The sequence below is a fragment of the Bombina bombina genome, chromosome 2 (genome assembly GCF_027579735.1).
Source record: "Bombina bombina isolate aBomBom1 chromosome 2, aBomBom1.pri, whole genome shotgun sequence".
Taxonomy (NCBI): Eukaryota; Metazoa; Chordata; class Amphibia; order Anura; family Bombinatoridae; genus Bombina; species Bombina bombina.
This window is the reverse complement of record NC_069500.1, coordinates 87,640,129-87,658,767: the sequence shown is the minus strand read 5'-3', so window position 1 is coordinate 87,658,767 and position 18,639 is coordinate 87,640,129. Positions and strand designations below refer to the sequence as shown.

Here is an 18,639-nt window from a genome sequence, read left to right as displayed (position 1 = left end):
TGATTGTACCATCTGTATAGCACTGCAAAATCTGTTACAAATAATAATAATGCTAATTATTGCCCATACATTTTTCCTATAAGATATGGAAGACAAAATCAAACTTTCATGATTTAGAAGGAAAAAAACTTCTCTGTTAAAAACGTGGTCCCATTTCATACTGAGGTATGCTCATAAGCATGCACTTTTCTTGGCCTGCAGCAATGTGTGTAGTAACATTATACAAGCAACCTACTAAGGAAGATTTAGAGTGCATAACTTCAGCCATTCTATGATAAAGCTCTATAGTAAACAACACAATGGAGCTGTATAGCTAGAAACACTGTTAAAGCAGAGGTTTTTGAGCCTACCTCAGTTTGCCCTCATGGAAAGGGATTTTTTTTACCTATTTATAAACTACTTGAATCCTAAAAATTTAATTGTGGCATCTATTTTCCTTTAAATAATAACACAACTGCATAAATACAGTTTCTCATGTTTTTATTTCCTTACGTACTGATTATGTATCTCTCATAAACAAAACTGACATGAATCTAATCTGTTTCATAATTAAGAAAATGTCTTTACTGCTACTAACGGTAGCGGTAAAGTATGTCAGGATGATTATGCTAATTATTTTTCAATGAAAGAGAGCATTATCATTTATTACTGTCCTACAATAAACCAGCAATGAAATAAGGATCCATTCTTTTCAACTAATCAGGAAAAATTAGTTGTAAAATCAAAGGGACATAAAGAGGCAAAAAGAAAATGCTCTGTGTTCTATGCAGACAACAATATAATGCTCTGTGTGTTTAAAAGGACATAATACCTAGATGCTAAACCACTTGAAAGATGCAGCATAACTGTAAAAAGCAGCCAAGGAAATATCACCTAAAATCTCTTTCTAAAAAAAGGAAGATATTTTACCTCAACATTTCTTCAGCTCAGAAAAAGGAAGTGCTTTGTTAACAGTTATCCTTCAGCTAATGTATGTTGCATAAAAACACAATAGCCAATCAGCTTCATCAGTGCTGATGTCATTTTCCTATATTGTGATCTCATGTGATTACACTGAAATCCGACAAGATTTCATAGTAAACTTCCTTCAACTGCATAGTGCAATAATGTGACTGTGCCTGCACATGCCAGATGCACATTCCCTAGCAAGTCCTGGGACTAACATTCTGATTGGCTGCTTAAAATCTCTTTACAATGGGATGTGGCTACCCAGGAAATTTTGAGGCAAAATATCTTTCTTTTTTACATACAAATATTCAGGTGATATTTTCTAGTCAGCTTTTTGCAGCTAAGCTGCTGCACTTTCAGTTGCTTCAACGTTTGGGTATCATGTCTCTTTAACTCCTGCAAACCTTAAAAGTCAGCTCCAGAGCAGTAATGCACTACTGGGCACGAGCTGACCACACAGGGTGAGCCAATAAAAAGAAGTAAATGGTGTGTAGCCACCAATCACCAGCAAGCTCCTAACAGTGCCTTGCTGCTCCTGAGTCTACCTGATCATGCTTTTCAACAAAGGATACCAAGAGAAAAGCGTAAATTTGAGACAGTAGTAAACTGAAAAGTCACTTAAAATTGCAAGTTATATCTGGTTCGTGTAAGTTTAGTTTTGACTTTGATATCCCTTTAATCACAGATTCTGGTGTATATGTACTAAACAGTAATATAATATAAAGCATTGCAATACTGGAGTTACATGGAATCACTGCAGAATGTAACAGATCTCATACTTATTCCCAACATGAAGAATGGTATGATAATTTATTCGTATAATAAATAAAAATAAAACAGGCTATATATTAAAGGTACAGTGTACTGTAAAATTGCTTTACCCTTAATATGGAATTGTTATACCAGCTGCAGAGTTTGAAATGTATAGGGAAAATGTTATTTTACGTTTATTTTTATTTAAGAAAACATAAATTATGCTTACCTGATAATTTCATTTCCATCTGTGGGAGGAGAGTCCACTGCTTCATTCATTACTTGTGGGAAATAAGAACCTGGCCACCAGGAGGCAAAGACACCCCAGCCAAAGGCTTAAATACCTCCCTCACAACCCTCATCCCCCAGTCATTCTGCCAAGGGAACAAGGAACAGTAGGAGAAAAATCAGGGTATAAATGGTGCCAGAAGTATAAAATTACATTTTGGTCCGCCCACTGGAGCAAACGGGCGGGAGCAGTGGACTCTCCTCCCACAGATGGAAATTAAATTATCAGATAAGCATAATTTATGTTTCCATCTTAATGGGAGGAGAGTCCATGGCCACAATGGAACAATCAGAATGGTCAAGGATTGTTCCTGTTTGATGCGGGCCACCACTCAGGGGAGAAGTGGCAATTGTGGAAAGATGTAAACTAGGTTGAACACCCAAGGCACAGCCAAGGCATCTATCAGCTCTGCCTGGGGATCCCTGGACCGCGACCTGTATCTGGGTAGCTTGAAGTTGAGTCTGGACGCCATGAGATCTATCTCTGGCATCCCCCATCTGATGCAGATCTCTGCAAACACCTCGGGATGGAGAGACCATTCCCACGGATGAAACGATTGTCTGCTGAGGAAATTCGCTTCCCAGTTGTCCACACCCGGGATGTGGATGTGGAGAGTAAACAGTTGTGGGTCTCTGCCCATTCCAGAATCCGTTCTCCCTTGATGGTTTATGTGCGCCACCGAGGTAATGTTGTCCGACGGGAATCTGATGAAACGGGACGACCCCAAGAGGGGCCAAGCCCTCAGAGCATTGAATATTGCTCGTAGTTCCAGGATATTTATCGGTAGGGTCGACTCCTCTTGAGTCCATCTGCCCTGTGCACTTCCTGATAGATCCGTGCACTTCCATCCGTGGTCACAATCTCCCAGGATGGTCTCAAGAAGGATGTCCCCTGGGACAGCTGCCCCGGACAGACCCACCAAGAAAGGGTTTCCCTCGCTCAAATGTCCAGAGATCTGTTGGGAAAGATCTGAGTGATTGTCGTTCCATTGCTTCAACATGCAAAACTGCAGAGGTCTTAGATGGAACCCGACAGAATTAAATCTATGCTGGAAACCATGAGTCTGATCACCTCCATACACCTGGCCACAGATGGCCTTGAGGAGGTCTGAAGGGCAAGACAGCTGGACGCAATCTTGGAACGTCTCTGATTGTCAACAATATTTTCATAGCTATGGAATCTATAATCGTGCCCAGGAACTCCACCCTGTTGCTGGGAACCAGAGAACTCTTTCCCCTTGTTTATCTTCCATCCGTGGGATCGAAAGAGAAGAAGAGTCTGTAGGACGGAGCCTGAACCAGGATATCGTCCAGATAAGGAGCTACCACAATACCTCTGGCTCTTGCTACCGCAAGCAGTGCTCCCAGAACCTTCGTAAAGACTCTTGGGGCAGTCGCCAGACCGAACGGCAGGGCCACAAACTGGAAGTGTTGGTCCAGAAAAGCGAATATTAGGAACCTAAAGTGGTCCCTGTGGATTGGCACGTGAAGATTAGCATCCTTCAAGTCTATTGTTGTCATAAATTGCCCCTCTTGAACTACGGGCAGAATCGATCTGATCGTCTCCATTTTGAACGATGGAACTGACAGAAACTTGTTTAGGCACTTTAGGTCCAGAATCGGGTGGAACGTGCCCTCCTTCTTTGGGACCATGTAAAGGTTTGAAAAGTACCCTAGACCCCTTTCTGCTAGAGGTACTGGAACAATTACTCAGAGAGAGGAGAGATCCCTCATGCACTCTAGAAAGGTGTCTCTTCTCTGGTCTTGAGGATAGATTTGACAGGAGGAATCTGCCCCTGGGCAGATGAGTCTTTAACCCTATCCTGTAAGCCTGGGTGATAACCTCCAGAACCCAAGGATCCTGCATGTCTTCCATCCAAGCCTCTGCGAACAGAGATAGTCTGCCCCCTATGCGACCCAGAGACAGATCAGGGGCCGCCTCTTCATGCCGACTTTGTCTTGGCAGGCTTCTTGCTTTGCTTAGACTTGTTACAAGATTGAGCCGGCTTTCAAAATCCCTTGGACTGCTCGGTCTTCGCAGCAGGCTGCTGGCGTTGAGACATGTCTGAGCGAAAGGGACAAAAAGTAGAGGCCTTAGGCTTATTCTTATCCTTCGGAAGGAAAGCACCCTTGCCTCCCATGACCATGGATATGATAGAGTCCAGGCCTGAAACAAAAAGAACTTTCCTCTGAAACGGGAGGGATAGTAATCTAGACTTGGAAGTCATGTCAGCAGACCATGACTTTAACCACAGAGCCCTACGGGCTAGAACAGAGAAACCTGGGTCTTAGCTTTCAGGCGAATAATTTGCATATTTGCATCACAGATAAAAAAGAATTTGAGACCCTTAAGGCCTTAATCTTTTCCTCTATCTCCTCGAGGGGAGTCTCCACCTCGACCATAGCTGACAGTGCATCACACCAGTAGGTAGCCGCTCCAGCCACCACAGCAATCGCCGCTGCAGAGTGGAAAAACAAACCCCATGAGTTGGAACATCTTTCTCAACATGGATTCTAATTTTTTGTCCATGGGCTCTTTGAACGACAAACTATCCTCAAGGGGAATAGTCGTCCGCTTACCGAGCGTGGAGCTCCATCCACCTAAGGAATGGCTCCCCACAGCTCAAGCTGAGAGTCCGGAATGGGTAACAGCTTATTAAAAGAGGTAGAGGGAGAAAAGGATGAGCCAATTTTCTCCCACTCATTCTTAATAACAGTAGCCATCTCCACAGGAACTGGGAAGGTATGAGGCACCACCCTGTCCTCATAAACCCTATATAGTTTAGAGATCGAAGGTTCTTCCGGAAGTTCCAACGTAGCAAGCACTTCTTTTAGTAAAAAGTGCAAATGCTCCATCTTAAACTTAAAATCAGGCTCCTCCATAGCCGGAAGTTTAGAAGACGCCGATTCTGTTTTAGAGAGAGCGCCCTCCGACAAGTCGGAGGCATCATCATCGGATAATCTCTCAGAGACCTCCAACGGAGTAGATTACCCCTGGGACAGAAGGCTAGGGCATGGAAGGCAGCAGATAACGCTTCTTGCAACTGGGCAGCGAAATCTGGCGGCCACAAGGCCCCTCCCGAGGGAGGATCAGTAGGGCCTTGGGGGCTACATGTGTAGATGAATTTAGGGAACGCACCTCGCGGGATGGAGAACCCTCAGAGGTGGGCGGCTCAGTAGTACTAAATATCTTATTCTTTTTAAATATTGCAATCTTATCAAAGCATGTGGAACACAGTTGAGCAGACGGATCAAACTGAACCTCCTCACAATAAAGACAGATATTAGGTTTAATTAAAGAGGGAGTATCCTCTAACATATCAGTCCTCCATAGCTTGCGCTTTAATACAGATTAGATAGAATAAATGGCACCTTTATACACCAATGGCCGTGGCACGCACCACCTCCTATGACCTGGACACAGGGAAACCGTTATGTCTCCAGCAATTGCCGATCAGGAAAAGAGGAAGTTGAAGAGGCCACACCCGGTCACTTGGAGTGCTATGCAGGACCGCCCCAGCACTATAGAGAAAACGCACCAAAAGAGACCATGTCGCCCTTCACCTGACTGTTCACACATTGCTAGAGCCTCATCTCACATATGATGTAGCATCAAAAACAGTAAAGATATTATGCATAAATCCCCCGCTGTTCAATAGTCCCATTCCAGGGATATTAACCCTTGATTCTATACAGATAAAAGGAGGCACACTGTGACCCTGTCTTCTTGCGTTATCATATGTGTATAAATGAAACAATCTTGCCGAGGAACAGGAACACGGCCTTTCAAGTGCGACAGGTTAGTAGCATTGCTCCTGACATGGACTTGAGTGTATAAAGCAGGCAACAAAACTTGTCAACGCTGATTGCTTAAGGAGCTGTTAATTATGAGTCGGGATGGTTTCGCAGAAAGACTCTCCCTGCAACTTTCACCCATGCTCTCACTAAGAGGCTGAGAGGAATACTTAAAAACCCAGTCCCATTTCGAAGAGTACTACCCTCCATAAGAGACTACTCCAATCTTTAGACACTTCTCTGTCAACCTCCTGTGACGAAAGGCAAAGAATGACTGGGGGATGAGGGGAGAGGGGGAGGTATTTAAGAGTTTGGCTGGGGGTCTTTGCCTCCTCCTGGTGGCCAGGTTTTTAATTCCCACAAGTAATGAATGAAGAAGTGGACTCTCCTCCCATTAAGATGGAAATAGCAGTTTCTGCTAGCTGAAACCACAACCCAATTAAATAGACTAAAACCGTATGGAGAGCAGACCTAATTACTGTAGATTATCAGTCTTATTTACTCAATGTAATCTTTATCTTATTTCTCATTGTTTACTTATACACCAATACATAGAGAGAACAAGGAACATTTTATTATCTCTCTGCCCCCCCACCAACCAATATTTAAGTTACTGAATTTTTCAGTATAGGTGGGTATACAATAGGCAAACTAATCTATGTCAATGTCAAAATAAAGGTAAAGGAAATGCTTGTAAACCATTTAATACATTCTAGCAGATAAATAGATCATTGGGAACATATTAAAGGAGAGGAAAGTTACAGTACACTCTTGTTAAACATTGTGGCCATATTTATATATTTATTGAGTAAGGGGCAGATAAGTATTTAGTTAACGTTATTACTTACAGGTTTTTTCAACTTCTTCCTGAAGTAGTCATATTTCTGTTTGAATTCTCTTGAGTAAGGAACAGCCTAAAACAAAAAGCAAAAATATGTTATTTTAGTCAATAATATATAATAATATTTATTATTTATTTTTTTAACACAAATTGTTTTCTTAACCCCTTTGTACCGGCATCAAAGTGTTTAACCACTTGCTGTAAAAATGAAATCACACGATTGTCGAGGCAATCACGTGATTTCAAGACCGGTATTGGATCATGGGGGTCTGCCTACGCTGTTTCTTGATTACGTAAAAGGGGGAAGCTGCAGGACACCATATTGGTTAGGAGGTTCCGTACCATCCTAATGGTGTCTAGTTGTTAAAGGGACAGTTAACACCTTGTAATTAATTACAATACAATTCTGTTGTGTTGTTTATTTGTTTTTCAGTGGACACACTCCACCCACCAAATTTATTTTGACGAGCCAATACATGCCTGCAACTGCAGAAACAAGGCTAATCACAGTCATATTGTTAGTATAAAATACAATGTTTTGCAGTTGTTATTAAAGCCAATTAGGGGCATATATGTAACAGAGTTAGCCTTGAGAACTCTGCAGGTACATTTAATGTTTTGAGAATTAGAAAATACACCATTTTTAGAGGTAAATTACATGAAAATGGCGTTAAAATAAATAATGAAAGCATATTGCAAAGTTGTTTCATTTTACATAACTAAACATTTTATATAAAAATCTCAAGATGTTTACTGTTCATTTAATTCATCTACTTGCAACTATAGAGGAGTTAATAAACAGCCCTAGTAAGTTGTATGGGTATTTTTTCTATATGTTTCTGGTCTATGAAGAGGTTCTCAACCCATCAAATTACAGCATGAGTCAAATTATAAAGATTCTGATAAGCTCCTCTAGTGATATTGATGAAGATAACGTTTGCAGATTATGTCAGTTTAGGATAATGTCAAACTCTTTACTATAACAATAATACATTCAACATATATAAAAGAATAAAAAAAATGATTATGATTTGATCTTCTATACATTTATGATTCTTGCAAATTGTTCAAATCCAGATATAAAATATATATTTCTTTTAAAGTTGTTTACGTTCATCTTAAAAGTAGTCATGGTAAAAACACAGATCCGTAGTTAAAACATAAAGCCAAAACTTCCAACTATCACAATTTGAGAGGGACAGTCCTAACACCAACAATGTTATTGTCTAAAAAGATAAATAATCCCTTTATTTACCATTCCCCAGTTCTGCATAACCAACACTGTTATAGAAATATACTTTTTACCTCTGTAATTACCTTGTATCTAAGCTTCTGCAGACTGCCTCCTTATCTCAGATCTTTTGACAGACTTCCATTTCAGGCAATTAGTGCATGAGCACAATGTTATTTATATGAAACACATGAACTAACGCCATCTAGCTGTGAAAAACTGTCAAATGCATTCAGATAAGAGGCGGCCTTCAAGGACTTAGAAATTAGCATATGACCCTACCTAGGTTAACCTTTCAACTAAGAATACCAAGAGGACAAAGCAAATTTGATGATAAAAGTAAATTAGAAAGCTGTTTAAAATTGCATGCCCTATCTGAATCATGAAAGTATAATTTGGACTTTATTATACCTTTAATTCAGAGCTCTGTTCCTCTAAGAACCATATCTCCTGATTTGAAGGATTTACCGTTGCCCTGCCCACTTATCACCTAGACCAGGGGTGCTTAACCTTTATACTCCAGAGGAGCACCCCTGATCTAGACATGAACTGCCTAAACACTTCTACTAACTGCCCAGAAACACCCATGATCCTGTCCACTATCTACCAGCAATCCTGGCCCCTCCTGACACAGCCCTACCCACAAAACGGCAATAGTAGGCTGACCATATTGCCGCTTTAAGAAGGGACTCATATGAAAAATACATATGCCAGGGTTCTTATACAAAACATTTCTTTAAACAGCTCTGACATGTATTTTTCATATGTGCCCCTTTTTAAAGCGGCAATATGGTCACCCAAGGCAATAGGCACCCCTCAACCTCCTGGGTCCCGGGTGAAAGAAATAAATGTTGGGAGGTCGATAAATCTATTTAATGGTACTGCCAGCAGAGGAGAATTAAAAGTAAATAGCATATTTAAATGAGAGCTTTAACCCTTTTAGTGCTAAGCACTTTCCCACCTGGGTGCTAAGCTGTTTTAATTTTTATTTTATTTTTTAGTTTTTTTTTTAACTCTTTTTTTTTTTTTCAGATCCCCAAGACTTACACTGTTGGAAAGGTTAGTTGATTACTTTTCCAACAGTGGGTCTTGGGGGTCTGTAGCTGCTTAGATGCTTGAGATACAGGCTTCTAAGCCGCATGCCCCTTTTCCTATACTGTCATTTTTAAATAAAGTTGCACAGTCATGTCATCATGTCATTGAGCGTGACATCACCGCGCATAACGTGAAGCCCTGGTGAAACATACAGCATTGCTGTTTCAATAGTCTTAAAATGACATGCTCTAACAAACTAGAACATGTAATTTTTTGACTATCATGGAATTTCTAGAAATTAAAATCACAGAAACTGGCTACTATTTGTAATGCATAAAAAATTAAATACATTTGTGTCATCTGTGACAGTGTACAATTAAATTATCTTTAATATATCATTTAGGTTTTTTAACATGGAAAAGTTCAACAATATTAAAATAATACAATAAAAAACATAATTTATGCTTACCTGATAAATTTATTTCTCTTGTAGTGTATCCAGTCCACGGATCATCCATTACTTGTGGGATATTCTCCTTCCCAACAGGAAGTTGCAAGAGGATCACCCACAGCAGAGCTGCTATATAGCTCCTCCCCTCACTGCCATATCCAGTCATTCGACCGAAACAAGATGAGAAAGGAGAAACCATAGGGTGCAGTGGTGACTGTAGTTTGATTGAAATTTAGACCTGCCTTAAAAGGACAGGGCGGGCCGTGGACTGGATACACTACAAGAGAAATAAATTTATCAGGTAAGCATAAATTATGTTTTCTCTTGTTAAGTGTATCCAGTCCACGGATCATCCATTACTTGTGGGATACCAATACCAAAGCTAAAGTACACGGATGATGGGAGGGACAAGGCAGGATCTTAAACGGAAGGAACCACTGCCTGTAGAACCTTTCTCCCAAAAACAGCCTCCGAAGAAGCAAAAGTGTCAAATTTGTAAAATTTTGAAAAAGTGTGGAGCGAAGACCAAGTCGCAGCCTTGCAAATCTGTTCAACAGAGGCCTCATTTTTAAAGGCCCAGGTGGAAGCCACAGCTCTAGTAGAATGAGCTGTAATCCTTTCAGGGGGCTGCTGTCCAGCAGTCTCATAGGCTAAGCGTATTATGCTCCGAAGCCAAAAGGAGAGAGAGGTTGCCGAAGCTTTTTGACCTCTCCTCTGTCCAGAGTAAACGACAAACAGGGCAGATGTTTGACGAAAATCTTTAGTAGCCTGTAAGTAAAACTTCAAGGCACGGACTACGTCCAGATTATGCAAAAGACGTTCCTTCTTTGAAGAAGGATTAGGACACAATGATGGAACAACAATCTCTTGATTGATATTCCTGTTAGAAACCACCTTAGGTAAAAACTCAGGTTTGGTACGCAGAACTACCTTATTTGAATGAAAAATCAGATAAGGAGAATCACAATGTAAGGTAGATAAACTCAGAGACTCTTCGAGCAGAGGAAATAGCCATCAAAAACAGAACTTTCCAAGATAAAAGTTTAATATCAATGGAATGAAGGGGTTCAAACGGAACTCCCTGAAGAACTTTAAGAACCAAGTTTAAGATCCACGGGGGAGAAACAGTTTTAAACACAGGCTTAATCCTAACCAAAGCCTGACAAAATGCCTGGACGTCCAGAACTTCTGCCAGACGCTTGTGCAAAAGAATAGACAGAGCAGAGATCTGTCCTTTTAAAGAACTAGCTGATAAGCCTTTGTCCAAACCCTCTTGGAGAATGGACAATATCCTAGGAATCCTAACCTTACTCCATGAGTAACTCTTGGATTCACACCAATAAAGATATTTACGCCATATCTTATGGTAGATTTTCCTGGTGACAGGCTTCCGAGCCTGTATTAAGGTATCAATGACTGACTCGGAGAAGCCACGCCTTGATAGAATCAAGCGTTCAATCTCCATGCAGTCAGTCTCAGAGAAATTAGATTTGGATGATTGAAAGGACCTTGTATTAGAAGGTCCTGCCTCAGAGGCAGAGTCAATGGTGGAAGAGATGACATGTCCACTAGGTCTGCATACCAGGTCCTGCGTGGCCACGCAGGCGCTATCAAAATCACCGATGCTCTCTCCTGTTTGATTTTGGCAATCAGTCGAGGGAGCAGAGGAAACGGTGGAAACACATAGGCCAGGTTGAAGAACCAAGGAGCTGCTAGAGCATCTATCAGCGTTGCTCCCGGGTCCCTGGACCTGGATCCGTAACAAGGAAGCTTGGCGTTCTGGCGAGACGCCATGAGATCCAGTTCTGGTTTGCCCCAACGATGGACCAGTTGAGCAAACACCTCCGGATGGAGTTCCCACTCCCCCGGATGAAAAGTCTGACGACTTAGAAAATCCGCCTCCCAGTTCTCTACGCCTGGGATGTGGATCGCTGACAGGTGGCAAGAGTGAGACTCTGCCCAGCGAATTATCTTGGAGACTTCTAACATCGCTAGGGAACTCCTGGTTCCCCCTTGATGGTTGATGTAAGCCACAGTCGTGATGTTGTCCGACTGAAATCTGATGAACCTCAGTGTTGCTAACTGAGGCCAAGCTAGAAGAGCATTGAATATTGCTCTTAACTCCAGAATATTTATTGGGAGGAGTTTCTCCTCCTGAGTCCACGATCCTAGACTGCGCCCCAACCTAGAAGGCTGGCATCTGTTGTTACAATTGTCCAATCTGGCCTGCGAAAGGTCATACCCTTGGACAGATGGACCCGAGAAAGCCACCAGAGAAGAGAATCTCTGGTCTCTTGATCCAGATTTAGTAGAGGGGACAAATCTGAGTAATCCCCATTCCACTGACTTAGCATGCATAATTGCAGCGGTCTGAGATGCAGGCGCGCAAATGGCACTATGTCCATTGCCGCTACCATTAAGCCAATTACTTCCATGCACTGAGCCACTGACAGGCGTGGAATGGAATGAAGGACACGGCAAGCATTTAGAAGTTTTGATAACCTGGACTCCGTCAGGTAAATTTTCATCTCTACAGAATCTATAAGAGTCCCTAGGAAGGAGACTCTTGTGAGTGGTGATAGAGAACTCTTTTCCACGTTCACTTTCCACCCATGCGACCTCAGAAATGCCAGAACTATCTCTGTATGAGACTTGGCAATTTGAAAGCTTGACGCCTGTATCAGGATGTCGTCTATATACGGAGCCACCGCTATGCCTCGCGGTCTTAGAACCGCCAGAAGTGAGCCCAGAACCTTTGTAAAAATTCTCGGGGCAGTGGCCAACCCGAAGGGAAGAGCTACAAATTGGTAATGCCTGTCTAGAAAGGCAAACCTTAGGAACCGATGATGATCTTTGTGAATCGGTATGTGAAGGTAGGCATCCTTTAAGTCCACTGTGGTCATGTACTGACCCTCTTGGATCATGGGTAGGATGGTCCGAATAGTTTCCATCTTGAATGATGGAACTCTGAGGAATTTGTTTAAGATCTTTAGATCCAAGATTGGTCTGAGGGTTCCCTCTTTCTTGGGAACCACAAACAGATTTGAATAAAATCCCTGTCCTTGTTCCGTCCGCGGAACTGGATGGATCACTCCCATTACTAGGAGGTCTTGCACACAGCTTAGGAATGCCTCTTTCTTTATCTGGTTTGCTGATAACCTTGAAAGATGAAATCTCCCTTGTGGAGGAGAAGCTTTGAAGTCCAGAAAATATCCCTGAGATATGATCTCCAACGCCCAGGGATCCTGAACATCTCTTGCCCACGCCTGGGCGAAGAGAGAAAGTCTGCCCCCCACTAGATCCGTTTCCGGATAGGGGGCCGTTCCTTCATGCTGTCTTGGGGGCAGCAGCAGGCTTTCTGGCCTGCTTGCCCTTGTTCCAGGACTGGCTAGGTTTCCAGGCCTGTTTGGAATGAGCAACAGTTCCCTCTTGTTTTGAAGCGGAGGAAGTTGATGCTGCTCCTGTCTTGAAATTTCAAAAGGCACGAAAATTAGACTGGTTGGCCTTTGATTTGGCCTCCAGTAATGTCAGCAATAATTTCCTTCAAGCCAGGCCCGAATAAGGTCTGCCCCTTGAAAGGAATGTTGAGTAATTTAGACTTTGAAGTCACGTCAGCTGACCAGGATTTAAGCCATAGCGCCCTACGCGCCTGGATGGCGAATCCGGAATTCTTAGCCGTTAGTTTAGTCAAATGAACAATGGCATCAGAAACAAATGAGTTAGCTAGCTTAAGCGTTCTAAGCTTGTCAATAATTTCATTCAATGGAGCTGTCTGGATGGCCTCTTCCAGGGCCTCAAACCAGAATGCCGCCGCAGCAGTGACAGGCGCAATGCATGCAAGGGGCTGTAACATAAAACCTTGTTGAATAAACATTTTCTTAAGGTAACCCTCCAATTTTTTATCCATTGGATCTGAAAAAGCACAACTGTCCTCAACCGGGATAGTGGTACGCTTTGCTAAAGTAGAAACTGCTCCCTCTACCTTAGGGACCGTCTGCCATAAGTCCCGTGTAGTGGCGTCTATTGGAAACATTTTTCTAAATATAGGAGGTGGGGAAAAGGGCACACTGGGTCTATCCCACTCCTTGCTAATAATTTCTGTAAGCCTTTTAGGTATAGGAAAAACGTCAGTACACACCTGCACCGCATAGTATCTATCCAGCCTACACAATTTCTCTGGAATTGCAACTGTGTTACAGTCATTCAGAGCAGCTAATACCTCCCCAAGCAATACACAGAGGTTCTCAAGCTTAAATTTAAAATTAGAAATCTCTGAATCAGGTTTCCCCGAGTCAGAGATGTCACCCACAGACTGAAGCTCTCCGTCTTCATATTCTGCATACTGTGACGCAGTATCAGACATGGCTCTAACAGCATTTGCGCGCTCTGTATCTCTCCTAACCCCAGAGCTATCGCGCTTGCCTCTTAATTCAGGCAATCTAGATAATACCTCTGACAGGGTATTATTCATGATTGCAGCCATGTCCTGCAAGGTAATTGCTGTGGGCGTCCCTGATGTAATTGGCGCCATATTAGCGTGCGTCCCCTGAGCGGGAGGCAAAGGGTCTGACACGTGGGGAGAGTTAGTCGGCATAACTTCCCCCTCGACAGAACCCTCTGGTGATAATTCTTTTATAGATAAAGACTGATCTTTACTGTTTAAGGTGAAATCAATACATTTAGTACACATTCTCCTATGGGGCTCCACCATGGCTTTCAAACATAATGAACAAGTAGGTTCCTCTGTGTCAGACATGTTTAAACAGACTAGCAATGAAACTAGCAAGCTTGGAAAACACTTTAAAACAAGTTTACAAGCAATATAAAAAACGTTACTGCGCCTTTAAGAAACACAAATTTTCCCAAATTTTGAAATAACAGTGAAAAAATGCAGTTACACTAACGAAATTTTTACAGCGTATGTAATAAGTTAGCAGAGCATTGCACCCACTTGCAAATGGATGATTAACCCCTTAATACAAAAAACGGAATAACAAATGACAAAAACATTTTTTAAACAGTCACAACAACTGCCACAGCTCTACTGTGGCTTTTTACCTCCCTCAATAGGACTTTTGAAGCCTTTTGAGCCCTTCAGAGAAGTCCTGGATCATGCAGGAAGAAGCTGGATGTCTGTGTCTGTAATTTTTGCTGCGCAAAAAAGCGCTAAAATAGGCCCCTCCCACTCATATTACAACAGTGGGAAGCCTCAGGGAACTGTTTCTAGGCAAAAATCAAGCCAGCCATGTGGAAAAAACTAGGCCCCAATAAGTTTTATCACCAAACATATGTAAAAAACGATTAAACATGCCAGCAAACGTTTTAAAATACACTTTTATAAGAGTATGTATCTCTATTAATAAGCCTGATACCAGTCGCTATCACTGCATTTAAGGCTTTACTTACATTACTTCGGTATCAGCAGCATTTTCTAGCAAATTCCATCCCTAGAAAAATATTTTAACTGCACATACCTTATTGCAGGAAAACCTGCAGGCTATTCCCCCTCTGAAATTACCTCACTCCTCAGAATATGTGAGAACAGCAAAGGATCTTAGTTACTTCTGCTAAGATCATAGAAAACGCAAAGAAGCAAAAGTGTCAAATTTGTAAAATTTTGAAAAAGTATGAAGCGAAGACCAAGTTGCCGCCTTACAAATCTGTTCAACAGAAGCCTCATTTTTAAAAGCCCATGTGGAAGCCACAGCTCTAGTAGAATGAGCAGTAATCCTTTCAGGAGGCTGCTGGCCAGCAGTCTCATAAGCCAAACGGATGATGCTTTTCAGCCAAAAAGAAAGAGAGGTAGCCGTAGCTTTTTGGCCTCTCCGCTTACCAGAATAAACAACAAACAATGAAGATGTTTGACGGAAATCTTTGGTTGCTTGTAAGTAGAACTTTAAAGCACGAACCACATCAAGATTGTGCAACAGACGTTCCTTCTTTGAAGAAGGATTAGGACACAGCGAAGGAACAACAATTTCCTGATTGACATTCCTATTAGAAACAACCTTAGGAAGGAATCCAGATTTGGTACGCAAAACCACCTTATCTGCATGGAAAACAAGATAAGGTGAGTCACACTGTAAAGCAGATAACTCAGAAACTCTTCGAGCCGAAGAGGTAGCTACTAAAAACAGAACTTTCCAAGATAGAAGCTTGATATCTCTGGAATGCATAGGTTCAAACGGAACCCCTTGAAGAACTTTAAGAACTAAGTTTAGGCTCCATGGCGGAGCAACAGGTTTGAATACAGGCTTGATTCTGACTAAAGCCTGACTAAACGCTTGAACGTCTGGGACATCTGCCAGACGCTTGTGTAAAAGAATAGACAAAGCAGAAATCTGTCCTGTTAAGGAGCTATCTGATAATCCCTTCTCCAATCCTTCTTGGAGAAAAGACAATATTCTAGGAATCCTAATCTTACTCCATGAGTAACCCTTGGATTCACACCAATAAAAATATTTGCGCCAAATCTTATGATAGATTTTCCTGGTGACAGGCTTTCTAGCTTGAATCAGGGTATCAATGACTGACTCAGAGAAACCACGCTTTGATAAAATCAGGCGTTCAATCTCCAAGCAGTAAGACGCAGAGAAATTAGATTTGGATGCTTGAATGGACCTTGGATTAGAAGGTCCTGACTCATTGGCAGAGTCCAAGGTGGAACAGATGACATGTCCACTAGGTCTGCATACCAAGTCCTGCGTGGCCACGCAGGTGCTATCAGAATCACCGAAGCTCTCTCCTGCTTGATTCTGGCAACCAGACGTGGGAGGAGAGGAAACGGTGGAAATACATAAGCCAGATTGAAGGACCAGGGCACTGCTAGAGCATCTATCAGTACCGCCTGGGGATCCCGGGACCTGGACCCATAACAAGGAAGCTTGGCGTTCTGACGGGACGCCATCAGATCCAATTCTGGTGTGCCCCATAGCTGACTCAGCTGGGCAAATACTTCCGGATGGAGCTCCCACTCCCCCGGATGAAAAGTCTGACGACTTAGGAAATCCGCCTCCCAGTTCTCTACCCCTGGGATATGGATTGCTGAAAGATGGCAAGAGTGAGTCTCCACCCATTGAATTATTTTGGTCACTTCCATCATCGCTAGAGGACTTTGTGTTCCTCCTTGGTGATTGATGTAAGCTACAGTCGTGATGTTGTCTGACTGAAATCTGATGAATTTGGTAGCAGCTAGCTGAGGCCACGCCTGAAGCGCATTGAATATCGCTCTCAGTTCTAAAATGTTTATTGGGAGGAGAGTTTCCTCCCCAGACCATAAGCCCTGTGCTTTCAGGGAGTTCCAGACTGCACCCCAGCCTAGCAGGCTGGCATCTGTCGTTACAATGATCCACTCTGGCCTGCGGAAACACAGTCCATGAGCCAGGTGGTCCTGAGACAACCACCAGAGAAGAGAATCTCTGGTCTCCTGATCCAGATGTATTTGCGGAGATAAATCTGCATAATGCCTATTCCACTGTTTGAGCATGCACAGTTGCAGTGGTCTGAGGCGTAGGCGGGCAAAAGGAACTATGTCCATTGCCGCTACCATGAGTCCGATTACCTCCATACACTGAGCCACTGATGGCCGAGGAATGGCATGAAGAGCTCGGCAAGTGGTTAAGAGTTTTGATTTTATGACCTCCGTCAGAAATATTTTAATTTCTACCGAGTCTATCAGAGTCCCTAGGAAGGAAACTCTTGTGAGAGGGAAGAGAGAACTCTTTTTTATGTTCCCCTTCCACCCGTGAGATGTTAGAAAAGCCAACACGATGTCCATGTGAGACTTAGTTAACTGGAAAGTCGACGCCTGAATTAAGATGTCGTCTAGATAAGGCGCCACTGCTATGCCCCGTGGTCTTAAAACCGCCAAAAGGGACCCTAGCACCTCTGTGAAAATTCTGGGAGCCGTGGCCAACCCGAAGGGAAGGGCCACAAACTGGTAATGCCTGTCCAGAAAGGCGAATCTGAGGAATTGATGATGATCTCCGTGAATAGGGATGTGTAAATACGCATCCTTTAAGTCCATGGTAGTCATATATTGACCCTCCTGGATCAGAGGTAGAATAGTCAGAATAGTCTCCATCTTGAATGATGGTACTCTGAGGAATTTGTTTAGAATTTTGAGATCCAAGATTGGTCTGAAAGTTCCCTCTTTTTTGGGAACCACAAACAGGTTTGAGTAAAAACCTAGCCCTTGTTCCGCTCTTGGAACTGGGCAGATCACTCCCATGGTATGTAGGTCTTCTACACAGCGTAAGAACGACTCTCTCTTTGTCTGGTTTGCAGACAATTGGGAAATGTGAAATACCCCCCTTGGGGGGGAGTCTTTGAAGTCCAGAAGATATCCCTGGTACACAATTTCTAATGCCCAGGAATCGTGAACATCTCTTGCCCAAGCCTGAGCGAAGAGAGAGAGTCTGCCCCCTACTAGATCCGGTCCTTAATCGGGGGCTACTCCTTCATGCTGTCTTGGAGGCAGCAGCGGGCTTCTTGGCCTTTTTACCTTTGTTCCAAGCCTGGTTAGGTCTCCAGACTGACTTCGATTGGGCAAAATTCCCCTCTTGCTTTGCAGCAGGGGAAGCTGAAGCGGGACCACCCTTGAAGTTCCGAAAGGAACGAAAATTATTTTGTTTGGTCCTCATTTTATTTGTTTTATCCTGAGGGAGGGCGTGACCTTTCCTTCCAGTGATGTCTGAAATAATCTCTTTCAGTTCAGGCCCGAATAGGGTCTTTCCTTTGAAAGGGATGTTCAAAAGTTTAGATTTTAATGACACATCAGCAGACCAGGACTTAAGACATAACGCCCTGCGTGCTACAATGGCAAAACCTGAATTCTTTGCCGCTAATTTAGCTAGTTGGAAAGCGGCATCTGTAATGAAAGAATTAGCCAGCTTAAGGGCCTTAAGTCTATCCATAATATCCTCTAATGGAGTCTCCATCTTAAGAGACTCTTCTAGAGCCTCGAACCAGAAAGCATCTACAGTAGTTACAGGAACAATGCACGTAATAGGTTGGAGAAGAAAAACTTGATGAACAAAAATTTTCTTTAGGAGGCCCTCTAAATTTTTATCCATAGGATCTTTGAAAGCACAACTGTCTTCGATAGGTATAGTTGTACACTTAGCGAGAGTAGAAACAGCTCCCTCCACCTTAGGAACCGTCTGCCATGAGTCCGCATGGTGTCAGATATGGGAAACATTTTCTTAAAAACAGGAGGGGGAGTGAACGGTATACCTGGTCTATCCCACTCCTTAGTAACAATATTCACAATCCTCTTAGGGACTGGAAAAACATCAG

General features: G+C 42.7%; 1 protein-coding gene across 14 annotated transcripts in view; it reads right to left on the bottom strand.

The window, feature by feature from the left end:
- The window catches only part of NEDD4L (NEDD4 like E3 ubiquitin protein ligase), an 826,963-nt gene that overhangs the window by 67,777 nt on the left and 740,547 nt on the right, over window positions 1–18,639 (bottom strand). For all 14 annotated transcript variants that reach the window (XM_053701158.1, XM_053701159.1, XM_053701160.1 and 11 more), the window contains one exon: window positions 6,633–6,698. In XM_053701158.1, the coding sequence (XP_053557133.1) occupies window positions 6,633–6,698 (66 nt within the window). The remainder of the gene's footprint in view (window positions 1–6,632; window positions 6,699–18,639) is intronic.